Consider the following 15,460-nt stretch of genomic DNA (forward strand, 5'->3'; position numbering starts at 1 on the left):
TTCTCTGTGAAGCGCTTTGAGTGTCTAGAAAAGCGCTATATAAATCTAATCCATTATTATTATTATTATTATTATTATTGTATTCATTATTTATAGCTAACCTACTTTTCTATTAACAGGATAAACCTTGTCAAATGATATGAAACTATGTGTTGATCACAAATATTGTCAAGGCTAAGGTAAGGCTGATTAGAAACATAACATAACATAAACATAACATAACAAAAGGAGTAGAGATGTCTGATAATGGCTTTTTTGCCGATATCCGATATTGTCCAACTCTTAATTACAGATTCCGATATCAACCGATACCGATATATACAGTCGTGGAATCAACACATTATTGTGCCTAATTTTGTTGTGATGCCCCGCTGGATGCATTAAACAATGTAACAAGGTTTTCCAAAATAAATCAACTCAAGTTATGGGAAAAAAATGCCAACATGGCACTGCCATATTTATTATTGAAGTCACAAAGTGCTTTTGTTTTTTAACATGCCTCAAAACAGCAGCTTGGAATTTGGGACATGCTCTCCCTGAGAGAGCATGTGGAGGTTGAGGTGGTGGGGGGAATAGCGGGGGGCGGGGGGTGTATATTGTAGCGTCCCGGAAGAGTCAGTGCTGCAAGGGGTTCTGGGTATTTGTTCTGTTGTGTTTATGTTGTGTTACGGTGCGGATGTTCTCCCAAAATGTGTTTGTCATTCTTGTTTGGTGTGGGTTCACAGTGTGGCGCATATTTGTAACAGTGTTAAAGTTGTTTATACGGTCACCCTCAGTGTGACCTGTATGGCTGTTGAACAAGTATGCATTGCATTCACTTGTGTGTGTGAAAAGCCGTAGATATTATGTGACTGGGCGGGCACGCAAAGGCAGTGCCTTTAAGGTTTATTGGCGCTCTGTACTTCTCCCTACGTCCGTGTACACAGCGGCGTTTTAAAAAGTCATAAATTTTACTTTTTTAAACCGATACTGATAATTTTGAAACCGATACCCATATTTTCTGATGTTACATTTTAAAGCATTTATTGGCCAATAATATCGGCAGTCCGATATTATCGGACATCTCTAATAGTAACTAATTACATTACCATAGTAACTAGTATATCATGCAAAAGCACAGATTCCAACCATTGAAAGACTTAGTATAGTTGAAGACTTACGATCATTAGAAAACATCACTGCACATCATAATGGCAGCTACACTTTACATCTTAAACATCAGAAAAAAAATTATCCATTCACATGGCTGACTGCTTGCTACTATTAGCATTAGCATCCACCGGGCTGACCGCTTGCTAGCATTAGCATTAGCATTCACCTGGCTGACCGCTTGCTAGCATTAGCATTCACCTGGCTGACCACTCATTAGCATTAGCATTCACCTGGCTGACCACTTGCTAGCATTAGCATTTACCGGGCTGACCGCTTGCTAGCATTAGCATTAGCATTCACCTGGCTGACCGCTTGCTTGCATTAGCATTAGCATTCACCTGGCTGACCACTCATTAGCATTAGCATTCACCTGCCTGACCACTTGCTAGCATTAGCATTAGCATTCACCGGGCTGACCGCTTGCTGGTATTAGCATTAGCATTCACCTGGTTGACCGCTTGCTAGCATTAGCATTAGCATTCACCTGACTGACCGCTCGCTAGCATTAGCCTCCCCTTTGTTAGCTGCTGGCGTCTCCATGCAGTTTGTTTACATTGCTTGTGTGGCTCGCTCACACCCGTCGTAGCTGGCCTGGCCCCGGCAGATGTATCCTCCTTTTTTGGCATCGGTATGACAACTCCCATAATAACCAGATGGAGGCATGTCACCTCTGTCAGCGGCAAGTTAACGTCAAAGTATCAAGAAACACGTCAATAATGAATAAAGCAAAACATGTTCTAGACCAGGGGTCGGCAACCTTTACCACTCAAAGAGCCATTTTGACCCGTTTCACAAATGAAAGAAAACAATGGGAGCCACAAAACTCTTTTGAAATTTAAAATTAAATAACACTGCATACAAAGTTTTTTTTTGCTTTGTGCTATGTATAAACCAGGGGTCTCAGACACGCAGCCCGCACCTTAATATGAAAATGTAATGTTAGTGCGGCCTGCAAGTTTTATATCAATGGCGCTTGACAGCATCATACTTGCCAACCCTCACAATTTTTCCGGGAGACTCCCGAATTTCAGGGCAACTATTCCCTCGAATGTCCGCTGATTTTCACCCAAACAACAATAATAAGGGCGTGTTATGATGGCACTGCCTTTAGCGCCCTCTACAACCTGTACATACAGCGTGCCAGCCCAGTCACATGTTGTATGCAGCTTCTGCAGACACACGAGTGACTGCAAGGCATACTTGGTCAACAGCCATACAGGTCACACTGAGAGCGGCCGTATAAACAACTTTAACACTGTTACAAATATGCGCCACACTGTGAACCCACACCAAACAAGAATGACAAACACATTTCGGGAGAACATCTGCACCGTAACACAACATAAACACAACAGAACAAATACCCAGAATCCCATGCATCCCTAACTCTTCCGGGCTACATTATACACCCCCGCTACCACCAAACCCCCCTCCATGCGTCGGTTGAGGTGGGCGGGGTTGGGGGGAGGAGGGGGTTGGGGGGGGGGTGTATAATGTAGCCCGGAAGAGTTAGGGATGCATGGGATTCTGGGTATTTGTTCTGTTGTGTTTATGTTGTGTTACGGTGCGGATGTTCTCCCGAAATGTGTTAGTCATCCTTGTTTGGTGTGGGTTCACAGTGTGGCGTATATTTGTAACAGTGTTAAAGTTGTTTATATCAGCACCCTCAGTATAACCTGTATGGCTGTTGACCAAGTATGCCTTGCAGTCACTTGCGTGTGTAAGCAGAAGCCGCACACAACATGAGACTGGGCCGGCACGCAGATGGTATGGTAGTATGGTGTAAAAGCGGACGCGACGACAGGTTGTAGAGAACGCTAAAGGCAGTGCCATCACGGCACGCCCTCAATATTGTTGTCTGGGTGAAAATCGGGGAATGGTTGCCCCGGGAGATTTTCGGGAGGGGCACTGAAATCCGGAAGTCTCCTGGAAAAATCGGGAGGGTCGGCAAGTATGCAGCTGAGCCGCATCAGAGTGATCAAAGAGCCGCATGCGGCTCCGGAGCCGCGGGTTGCCGACCCCTGTTCTAGACCAAAAATCACTTCATATTCTCTACTGCTCACTAGTGTAACATATCTGACTTACTGTGTAGAAATATGGGAAATAACTACAAAAGTACACTTCATTCATTAACTGTGTTACAAAAAAGATCAGTTATAATAATACATAATGTTGGATATAGAGAACATACAAACCCTTTATTTATTAAATCACAAATATTGAAATTCGACAACATAGTGAATTTGCAAACAGCTAAAATGATACACAAAGCAAACTATAATCTGCTAGCCAAGAATATACAACAATTCTTCTCAACAAAAGAGGAGAAATATATCCTTAAGAGAGAAATGTAATTTAAAACATTTGTATGCACATACAACACTTCAAACCTTTAGTATATCTGTATGTGGAATTAAATGATGAAATGGATTAAGAAATCAATCAATCAATGTTTACTTATATAGCCCTAAATCAAGAGTGTCTCAAAGGGCTGCACAAGGCACAACGACATCCTCGGCTCAGATCCCACATCAGGGCAAGGAAAAAACTCAACCCAATTGGATGACAATGAGAAACCTTGGAGGGGGCAGATGTGGGGACCCCCACGCCCCCATTCTGAATTTATCTCATCCATTCATTCATTTCCAAAATAATCTTACTCATCTCACCATATGAAATATAACTTACTTCGCCAATGTATTTATTTATTTTTATGGAGTATTTTGTGAATAAATTGAGAACAGGAAGTGAGCAAAAGTTTTAGCAACTGCTATGTAAAGGAAAAGGGGTACGATTGAATAAGCTCTGCTTCTTCCTACTCCTTTTCGGACATGTTGAATAGAGAAACTGGAAATTGTGATGCATCATGTTGTATGCATGCATGTATCAGTGTTTCCCATAAACTGCCAAGATACCTGTGGCGGCGGGGCGTGGCTATGGGCGTGGTCACCATGACATCATCGAGTAATTTGCATAATTTACTACAATATGATTTTCTCTAAAAAGGCTCAAAAAATGTATACTTTCTAATTAATAACAGTTTTGTTTTAAACGTCCATCCATCCATCCATTTTACAATATAATTACAACACTTTATGTACATATTTATATACAGATTTGAACAATAAGCTATTCACTGAAATATATTTATTAATTGTGGTTCTTACGAAAAATATATCTTATAAAATATAAAAGCTAAAATGTCTCTTAAAGCTCTGCCCCTTTAATTAGTGCATACTAAATAATTTAACTTTAGCCTACTACTACAACCATATTATTTACCAGCAACATAAAGTGAAACAGAGGCACAGGTGTCCTGCCACAGTCAGTAACAAATAAACAGAAAACAGCAGTGGTCAAATACAAATAAGGCAACAAGAGAAGTATCCTACACTTCTCTTTTGTAAAGTAAATCTGAACAGCCTATATGGGCATCTACATCAACTATATGATTTGCCTGAGAAGCTGGACAGGACAAAAAAAAATTTAAAATTATTTTTTAATTTTTTATTTGTGGCGGACGTAATTCTTTTGTGGCGGGCCGCCACAAATAAATCAATGTGTGGGAAACCCTGTGTATCATGTTGTATACATGCATGTTCCAAATAAAGTCAAAGTCAAACGTCAGAGGAGTAGTTAGAGCTAGTTTGTGCAGCAGGCCCCTGCTGTTGTTGTCTATTAGACCTAGGAATGCGGAGTTGGACTCAGGAATGTAGCATTCATCACTTTGGCAGGTTTATGAGAATGTCCCTTTGGGGACGTGTGATGTTCCTGCAGGCAGTGCCTCCCGAAAAGTAAAGTGGTTCTATTTTAAAAACTTGACCCAGGTTTTTCTCCAGTTGCTTTTTGATCAAACTCCAATAAGGGTGGTGCACATTAGCAAGTGGGACCGACATGGTTTGTAAGCACTGGTATTCCTAATGGAGGGCAGGGCTGTTCACCTGGGGTCCCAGTAATGACACCATATCGGCCCCCCAGTTCAGTTCAAAACTTGGGAGACAAACATTTTTGTTGTATGGAGCAGTGTTTTTCAACCACCGTGCCACAGCACACTAGTGTGCCGTGGGAGATTATGTCATTTCACCCAATTGCGTTAAAAACATTTTTTGCAACCAGTAATTATAATCCACAAATGTGCCGTTGTTGAGTGTCGGTGCTGTCTAGAGCCCAGCAGAGTAACCATGTAGTACTCTTCCATATCAGTAGGTGGCAGCAGGTAGCTAATTGCTTTGTAGATGTCGGGAACATGGTTTGTCGTGATCACAATATGCAGATGACAGCGGGAGGCGGCGAGCACGTAAAAAGGTATCTTATGCTTAAACCAAAAATAAACAAAAGGCAAGTGCCGCTAAGAAAAGGCATTGAAGCTTAGGGATGGCTATGCAGAACGAAGCTAAAACTGAACTGGCTGCAAAGTAAAGAAAAACAGAATGCTGGACGACAGCAAAGACTTACACTATTATGTTAGATCCACTATGTACTGGACTCTCACAATATTATGTTAGATCCACTTGACGTACATTGCACCGGTCGCCCGGGGGTGGGGGGGTCCCCACATCTGTGGTCCCCTCCAAGGTTTCTCATTGTCATCCCATTGGGTTGAGTTTTTTCTTGTCCTGATGTGGGATCTGAGCCGAGGACGTCGTTGTGGCTTGTGCAGCCCTTTGAGACACTCGTGATTTAGGGCTATATAAGTAAACGATTGATTGATTGACTTTGACTTACAGCGTGTGGAGCAGCAGACGGCGTCCACAAAATGCATCCGCACATGACATGACAATCAACAACAAAATAGGAGCGCAAGAGAAGAAGTCAAACACTACACACAGGAAAACAGCAAAAAAGTCCAAATAAGTCAGGGTGTGATGTGACAGGTGGTGACAGTACACCTACTTTGAGACAAGAGCTATAGTGATGCATGCTTGGTTATGGTTTGAATTCATATCCAACAATTGCGAGAACAACTTTTTACTGTCAATATCGGCTGCTGAGTTTCATTTTTTAATGTTTTCTTCTGGTGGTGTGCCTCCAGATTTTTTCAATGAAAAAAAATGTGCCTTGGCTCAGAAAAGGTTGAAAAACAGTGGTATAGAGGAACTTGGACCTGGCAGGTCCGTGCGTTGACATTTCAAACTTGCTAGCAAACATAGAACACTAGGGTCCAAACTTGTGATTAGTGCCCCATACAGGGTCACCCAAAAAATATTAGATTCTCAGCTGTGGTCTGTATGGGCCGCAGTGGTACTCACTGGTGGCAATAATGGCAATCTCAAACTAACAGAAGAAGTCTGAAGCTATGGTCATAGAGAAGTTGAAGTGCAACAATTATGACTTAAATCAGATCTGGGCAAATTAAGGCCCAGGGGTCGCACGAGGCCCGTTAAGCTTTTCAATCTGGCCCGTCGGTCAGCCAGGTGAATGCAAATGCTAATGCTAGCAAGCGGTCAGCCCGGTGAATGCTAATGCTAATGCTAGAAAGCTAGCCAGGTGAATGCTCATGTTAATGCTAGCAAGCGGTCAGCCAGGTGAATGCTAATGCTAATTCAAGCAAACGGTCAGCCAGGTGAATGCAAATGCTAATGCTAGCAAACGGTCAGCCCGATGAATGCTAATGCCAGCAAGCGGTCAGCCAGGTGAATGCAAATGCTAATGCTAATGCAAATGCTGGTAACCGGTCAGCCGGTGAATGCTAATGCTAATGCTAGCAAATGGTCAGCCAGGTGAATGCAAATGCTAATGCAAATGCTAATGCAAATGCTAATGCTAGCAAGCGGTCAGCCCGGTGAATGCTAATGCTAATGCTAGCAAGCAGTCAGCCCGGTGAATGCTAATGCTATTGCTAGCAAGCTAGCCCAGTGAATGCTAATGCTAATGCTAGCAAGCGGTCAGGCAGGTGAATGCTAATGCTAGCAAGTGGTCAGCCAGGTGAATGCTAATGCTAATGCTAGCAAGCGGTCAGCCAGGTGAATGCTAATGCTAGCAAGCGGTCAGCCAGGTGAATGCTAATGCTAATGCTAGCAAGCGGTCAGCCAGGTGAATGCTAATGCTAATACTAGCAAGCGGTCAGCCAGGTGAATGCTAATGCTAGTAAGCTAGCCAGGTGAATGGTAATGCTAATGCTAGCAAGTTAGCCAGGTGAATGCTAATGCTAGCAAGCTGGCCAGGTGAATGCTAATGCTAATGCTAGCAAGCTAGCCAGGTAAATGCTAATGTTAATGCTAGCAAGCAGTCAGCCAGGTGAATGCTAATGCTAAGGCTAGCAAGCGGTCAACCCGGTGAATGCTAATGCTAACAAGCGGTCAGCCAGGTGAATGCTAATGCTAGCAAGCTAGCCGGGTGAATGCTAATGCTAACAAGCGGTCAGCCAGGTGAATGCTAATGCTAGCAAGCGGTCAGCCAGGTGAATGCTAATGCTAGCAAGCTAGCCAGGTGAATGCTAATGCTAGCAAGCGGTCAGCCAGGTGAATGCTAATGTTAATGCTAGCAAGCTAGCCAGGTGAAGTGATGACAAGCCAGCTGGCTCCCCCCCCCCTTTCCTCCCCCCGCATCAAGCAGCGCTTACACGTTAAACAACAATGACAGAATGTTCTAGAACTTACACGTTAAACAACAATGATAGAATGTTCTAGAAAAAAAACATGCCGACAGTTACCCGAAGTCGTCGTCCATAGACTTGAAGAAGAACTTGTAATTTGGCTTCTTCAGGACATTTTTGAAGTCCGCTAAAGTGACTTTGTCCGCCGGCACGGACACTTTGACCAGATAGGGAGTCTCCTGCTCGTCCAGGTGGTAAATTATCTTGGTCTCCCCCATCTCGGAGTGAGGCAGGGCGCATCAAGCCGAGGGGGCCTGGCAGGCTCCCTCTCGGGCCCCGACTCCCTGTGGCGCTAGCGGCGGTTGTTCCCCGCGGTGCTCCCGGCTCTGCCTGGCCGTCTGACTGCTGCTTAGCCCCGCTTGGCTTTCCTGCGCCAGCTAGCCAGCTCAACCCTCCCCCACCCCTAAAAACCTTCTTATTCCACCGCTACACTTCCCACACGCAGACACTCGCCGTCCTTTCAGAGACAGCTTTCACTCCGCCAAGGAGTGGAAAGCAGAAAGAAGGCGAAAATAGCGAAATAAAACACAAACAAACTCGATGATCTTCTCTCGCTCGCTAGCAAGCTCGGATGTTTGCTTGCACACGAAACTGCACCAAAGCACTTAAGGCGAGCTGGAAGTGGCGCCATCTAGCGGGGAGGAGGAGAACTGCAGCTACCATGAAAATACCCTACACAAAAAAACCCACAAGGGAAATAAAATAAATGAGGCAATCATCTCTATGTCACTGTCTTATATTTATCATCCATTTTATACCGCTTGTCCCTTTCAGGGTCGCAGGGGGTGCTGGAGCCTATCTCAGCTGCATTCGGGCTATCCATCCATCCATCCATCCATTTTATACCGCTTGTCCCTTTCGGGGTCGCAGGGGGGGTGCTGTAGCCCATTGGCGTTGTTAGGCCTATTTTAGGGGGGCTTTTTTTTTTTTTTTTTTACAAATACATGCCGACATATTCATTATAAAGTGGCCCGAAAATGAGTTTAAAGAAATAATCACATAACCTGTCATTATTCACTCAGTTTCCCCTCACTTCATAGCGTAAGGTAGAGAGCCCTTTTAGTGCGTCGGTATCCAATCCATTCCACTTGTTCATATAGAAAATGCCCACATCACTCAAAACCCAGTCCGCATTTTCTTTGCGACCTTGCTTGCGGTCTTTGGACTTGTTCATATAGAAAATGCCCACATCACTCAAAATCCAGTCCGCATTATCTCTGCGACCTTGCTTGCGGTCCTGCGGGTGTACGAAGCACATTAGCACACAGCACTGCAGAACAAGAACGTGAACGGAGGCAAAATGGACATAAGAAACTTTTTCAAGAAAGTAAGTAATTCATAACTGCTTGTAGTAAAATGTATTAGCTCCACTTTACACCAGGTCTGTGTTTGATAAAAAAAAAAAGTTACATTCCCGTTCTAGAACAATGATGCTACTTAGTTAGCTAGTTAGCCTGAAATGCATCATGAAGGTCCTGGTTATTTATAAAGTTAAATGTGCACTCTTTTTTACCATTTGCTATCTTTGGGGTTACTTCCTTCTGGAGCATCAGCTGTGTTTCTCACTTTACACATGGAGGAGAACAGGAGCTGAGCTCATTCACGTATGACTATCATCACCAATAGTCAACATGATCCACAACATCCTCTAGTATACCTTTAAGTCTTTCATTCATGTGTGTGTATATATATATATATATATATATATATATATATATATATATATATATATATATATATATATATATATATATATATATATATACAGTTGTGCTCATAAGTTTACATACCCTGGGAGAATTTATGATTTCTTGGCCATTCTTCAGAGAATATGAATGATAACACAAAAACCTTTCTTCCACTCATGCTTAATGGTTGTGTGAAGCTATTTATTGGCAAACAACTGTGTTTACTCTTTTTAAATCAAAATGACAAAAGAAAGTACCCAAATGACCCTGATCAAAAGTTTACATACCGCAGTGACCTTGATCTGATAACATGCACAAAAGTTGACACAAACAGGTTTGAATGGCTAATCAAGGTTCTAATCCTCACCAGTGACATGTTTGTTTGTAATGAATGTGTGTGTATAAAAGGTCAGTGAGTTTCTGGGCTCCTGACAGACCATTGCATCTTTCATCCAGTGCTGCACAGATGTTTGTGGATTCTGAGTCATGGGGAAGGCAAAATAATTGTCAAAGGATCTGTGAGAAAAAGTAATTGAACTGCATAAAATAGGAAAGGGGTATAAAAAGATATCCAAGGAATTGAGAATGCCAATCAGCAGTGTTCAAACGCTGATTAAGAAGTGGAAAATGAGGGATTCAGGTAGACCAGCAAAGATTTCAGCCACAACAGCCAGGAAAATTGTTCGCGATGCAAAGAAAAATCCACAAATAACTTCAGCTGAAATACAGGACTCTCTGAACAATTGTGGTGTGGCTGTTTCAAGATGCACAATAAAGAAGCACTTGAAGAAAAATGGGCTGCATGGTCGAGTGGCCAAACAGTTCAATTTTGGTCTCATCACTCCAAATTACTTTGTTCCAGAAGTTTTTAGGCTTGTCTCTGTGCTGTTTGGCGTAATGTAAGCGGGATACTTTGTGACATTTGCGCAGAAATGGCTTTCTTGTGGCGACTCGACCATGCAGCCCATTTTTCTTTAACTGCTTCCTTATTGTGCATCTTGAAACAGCCACACCACAATTTTTTCGATGGGAGACAGGTCTGGACTGCAGGCGGACCAGGAAAGTACCCGCACTCTTTTTTTACGAAGCCCCGCTGTTGGAACACGTGCTGAATGTGGCTTGGCATTGTCTTGCTGAAATAAGCAGGGGCGTCCATGAAAAAGACGGCGCTTAGATGGCAGCATATGTTGCTCCAAAAGCTGTATGTACCTTTCAGCATTAATGGTGCCTTCGCAGATGTGTAAGTTACCCATGCCTTGGGCACTAATGCACCCCCATACCATCACACATGCTGGCCTTTACACTTTGCGCCTATAACAATCCGGATGGTTCTTTTCCTCTTTGGTCCGGAGGACACGACGTCCACAGTTTCCAAAAACAATTTGAAATGTGGACTCGTCAGACCACAGAACACTTTTCCACTTTGTATCAGTCCATCTTAGATGAGCTCAGGCCCAGCGAAGCCAACGGCGTTTCTGGGTGTTGTTGATAAACGGTTTTCGCCTTGCATAGGAGAGTTTTAACTTGCACTTACAGATGTAGCGACCAACTGTAGTTACTGACAGTGGGTTTCTGAAGTGTTCCTCAGCCCATGTGGTGATATCCTTTACACACTGATGTCGCTTGTTGATGCAGTACAGCCTGAGGGATGGAAGGTCACAGGCTTAGCTGCTTAGGTGCAGTGATTTCTCCAGATTCTCTGAACCTTTTGATGATATTACGGAGCGTAGATGGTGAAATCCCTAAATTCCTTGCAATAGCTGGTTGAGAAAGGTTTTTCTTAAACTGTTCAACAATTTGCTCACGCATTTGTTGACAAAGTGGTGACCCTCTTCCCATCCTTGTTTGTGAATGACTGAGCATTTCATGGAATCTACTTTTATACCCTATCATGGCACCCACCTGTTCCCAATTTGCCTGTTCACCTGTGGGATGTTCCAAATAAGTGTTTGATGAGCATTCCTCAACTTTATCAGTATTTATTGCCACCTTTCCCAACTTCTCTGTCACGTGTTGCTGGCATCAAATTCTAAAGTTAATGATTAATTGCACAACATTTTTTTTTAATGAGTTTGAACATCAAATATGTTGTCTTTGTAGCATATTCTACTGAATATGGGTTGAAAATGATTTGCAAATCATTGTATTCCGTTTATATTTACATCTAACACAATTTCGCCCTTGTGCAAATGGGGTTCGTATATATATATATATATATATATATATATATATATATATATATATATATATATATATATATATATATATATATTAAATTACTTGTTTTTAACACTTTAATTACTGAGGCCTTTTTGGGTCCCCGGGATCTTTACATTCACCAAAATGATACTTACTTTCAACGCTTTAATACCTATTGATCAACTTCAATTCAATCTATTGACATAGTTTTATTTTTTAAATGTTTTATGCCATTGTTGTTAAAGAAAACCCTTTTTTAATGGCAAACAGATAATATATTCAATATTTCCCACCAAAAATAATCAAAGTGCAATAGGGATGTCTGATAATGGCTTTTTTGCCGATATCCAATATTCCGATATTGTCCAACTCTTAATGCCGGATACCGATATCAACCGATACAGATATCAACCAATACCGATATATACAGTCGTGGAATTAACACATTTTTATGCCTAATTTGGACAACCAGGTATGGTGAAGATAAGGTCCTTTTTTATAAAAAATTAATAAAATAAAATAAGATAAATAAATTAAAAACATTTTCTTGAATAAAAAATAAAGTAAAACAATATAAAAACAGTTACATAGAAACTAGTAATTAATGAAAATGAGTCAAATGAAGTGTTAAAGGTTAGTACTATTAGTGGAGCAGGAGCACGCACAATCATGTGTGCTTACGGACTGTATCCCTTGCAGACTGTATTGATATATATTGATATATAATGTAGGAAGCAGAATATTAATAACAGAAAGAAACAACCCTTTTGTGTGAATGAGTGTAAATGGGGGAGGGAGGTTTTTTGGGTTGGTGCACTAATTGTAAGTGTATCTTGTGTTTGTTATGTTGATTTAATTAAAAAAACAACAAAAAAAAAAACGATGGTTTCTATAGTTTTTTTGAGCAATGACTGTTTAGAAATATTAGACTGAAGGTCTCGGGGATCGAAAAGGGCCCCACTCATAACAGTTTTAAAAATAAGTCATATATGAATATATATCATTTTTACTTTCAACGCTTAAATATATTGATCAACTTCAGATATTTCTGTCAATTATAAGTTGTTTTCTTTTGTTTTATGCCCTTTTTGTCAAAGAAAACCTTGTTTTATTTATATGGCAAACACACAAAAAATTCACAATTCCTCTTAAATTTTTGGTCGAAAGCTAATAAAGATTTTGTCAGAATGAGGTTAATAAGTTTTTTGTGGTTGTTGTTTGTATTTATTTTATGTTGATCGCGCCGTCTGGTCTGGTCACTAAACACTGCAGTGGTCACTAAACACTGCAGTGGTCACTAAACACTGCAGAAGTCACTAAACACTGCAGTGGTCACTAAACACTGCAGAAGTCACTAAACACTGCAGTGGTCACTAAACACTGCAGTGGTCACTAAACACTGCAGTGGTCACTAAACACTGCAGGAACGTAGCAGCAGAGTGCATCAAATATGACACTTTGTCAAAATAAAAGCCGGTTTTATTGTAAGTTGATTGATTGATTGAGACTTTTATTAGTAGGTTGCACAGTGAAGTACATATTCCGTACAATTGACCACTAAATGGTAACACCCGAATAAGTTTTTCAACTTGTTTAAGTCGGGGTTAATGAGCTGGAGTATGCTTAAAGTAATGATTATGGTATATGTCGTCAGGAGAACCAACGTCCTTGGTAGCAAACATGGCGCTGGTTGTGTTGTTGGCCATGCTCTCTTTATACAGGACTTTGGGATAGTCAACACTCTACTGCCCCCTGGCGGCTAAAGTGGACAAGCGTGTTGTTTACTCTGCCTTGTCCACTGCAGTTGGACTGCCCGATGATGCAGCAGGAAGGGGACTTATATGGCCCCGGTTTACCTGACACGGGAAACGTGACAAATTGGTGGGGGTGGGTCAGTATTGAGCATCTTAAAATGCGTTTAGTCGCAATTCCAACTTTGACCGCAGTGTTAGTTGCTGTGTAGAGTGGCGCTTTCTATCATTTTCAGCAGACTGCGTTGCCAAATGATTATCCCCGCCTCTTCCATTTAGTGTTGTTAATACCATATGAGTCCAAAATGTTTTTCTACCCTCTGAATGCTATATCAGGCAACCACATCCGGCCCGCCCGCAGAACATCGCCCAAATAGTCTTGATGGAACCATTCAAACTAGGGTTGATCATGTGTGCAGTACTCCCGCCACCCCGCAGGGAGCAACAGTGACACATACGCGTCACAGTGACGCAGCGGTAAGGTGAGTAGAAGAAGACTTACTCATTCTACCCTGGATAAAAAATTGAAATAAATAGCAAAAATGGGACTTTTAATAAAGACTGGACAACAAAGTAATTATGTTCTACCCCGATCAAGTCTTAGAGTTATTGTTTCCTGTCGGACCTTTTAAGTGACGGACACATCGATCGATGCAGACAAGCAGCAACAATGGTAGAAATCCCAGCGTGTAAGTTTCATCACCAAACTTGTTTAACCATTTATAAGTAGATATCATTTGTGCATAAATATGTTTACTTTGTTTTGTATTGAAATTGCTGACTTTGTGATGTCTTTTGAGTTCGTGGCTGTGTTGTTTTTTTGTCTGAGTAACGATCAAACCTCGTCTAATACATGTAGTGCTAAATGTGACCAGTAGAGGGCGACAAGGCTAATAGTGATAAGTCACATATGTTTGGTGTGTGAATGTTGTTACATTTCTATGTGTAAACATTTATAGTTTATTGTGTGAATATATCAACACTAAACCTATTTTATTCATGTAAAATACACAATGGATGTTATACTTTTATATTTTCAGTCTTACAAACCTGGAAGAATGAAGTGGAAAGGAATAAAACAAAGGAAGGAAAATAATTAAAAAGAAGGAATATCAATTCTCAACAAAAACTGGAGCTTCTTTTTCTTAACTATCTGCACACGCTGGAAACGAGTAGCGAGGGCAAAATAATGAATGTATTGACAGTGCAGTGTGAAAGCCCATGTGCTTACTTTTTATTTTACTATTTAATTTAATTTAATAAACTGCTACGAGACAAGCTCTACCAGCTCAGCGTGCCCGACTCCCTCTGCAGTTGGATTAATGACTTCCTGACAGGCCGAAGACAGCACGTGCGGCTGGGGAAGATTGTCTCGGACTGCGGCTGGGGAAGATTGTCTCGGACAGTCGAACCACGAACACTGGTACTCCTCAGGGCTGTGTACTCTCCCCCTGGCTCTTCTCCCTGTACACAAACCGCTGCACCTCCAGTCACCAGTCGGTAAAGCTGCTCAAGTTTGCGGATGACACCACCCTCATCGGGCTCATCTCGGATGGCGATGAGACCGCCTACAGGAGAGAGGTGGACCGGCTGGCGTCCTGGTGCAGCCTCAACAACCTGGAGCTGAACGCCCAGAAAACAATGGAGATGATAATGAACTTCAGGAAAGTCACAGCCCCACCGTCCTCCCTCACCCTGATTGACTCTCCCACCCCCGTCTCCATTTTGGACTCCTTCCGTTTCTTGGGCACCACCATCACCCAGGACCTCAAGTGGGAGCTGACCATCAGCTCCCTCATCAAGAAGGCCCAGCAGAGGATGTACTTCCTGCGGCAGCTGAAGAAACTTAAGGTGCCGACCGAGATGCTGGTGCAGTTCTACTCAGCCATCATCGACTCCATCCTCACCGCCTCCATCACCGTGTGGTTCCCCGGCGCCACAGTCCGGGACAAGCATCGACTGCAGCGCATGGTACGTGCTGCTGAGACGGTTATTGGCTGCAAACTCCCATCCCTCCAGGACCTGTTCTCCTCCAGGACCAGGAGGCGTGTGGGTCGGATCACAGCTGACTCTGC

The 15,460-nt window shown here is 42.3% G+C and overlaps 1 protein-coding gene across 1 annotated transcript in view; it reads right to left on the reverse strand.

Annotated features, from left to right (window-relative positions):
• Positions 1-8,353, reverse strand: part of LOC133630601 (segment polarity protein dishevelled homolog DVL-3-like) — a 68,219-nt gene extending 59,866 nt beyond the window's left edge. Inside the window, exon 1 of the mRNA XM_062022185.1 lies at positions 7,805-8,353. Coding sequence (XP_061878169.1) covers positions 7,805-7,965 — 161 coding nt within the window. The 5' untranslated portion in view covers positions 7,966-8,353. The remainder of the gene's footprint in view (positions 1-7,804) is intronic.
• Between the last annotated feature and the right edge of the window lie 7,107 nt (positions 8,354-15,460).

Source organism: Entelurus aequoreus, linkage group LG16 (genome assembly GCF_033978785.1).
Source record: "Entelurus aequoreus isolate RoL-2023_Sb linkage group LG16, RoL_Eaeq_v1.1, whole genome shotgun sequence".
NCBI classification, from domain to species: domain Eukaryota; kingdom Metazoa; phylum Chordata; class Actinopteri; order Syngnathiformes; family Syngnathidae; genus Entelurus; species Entelurus aequoreus.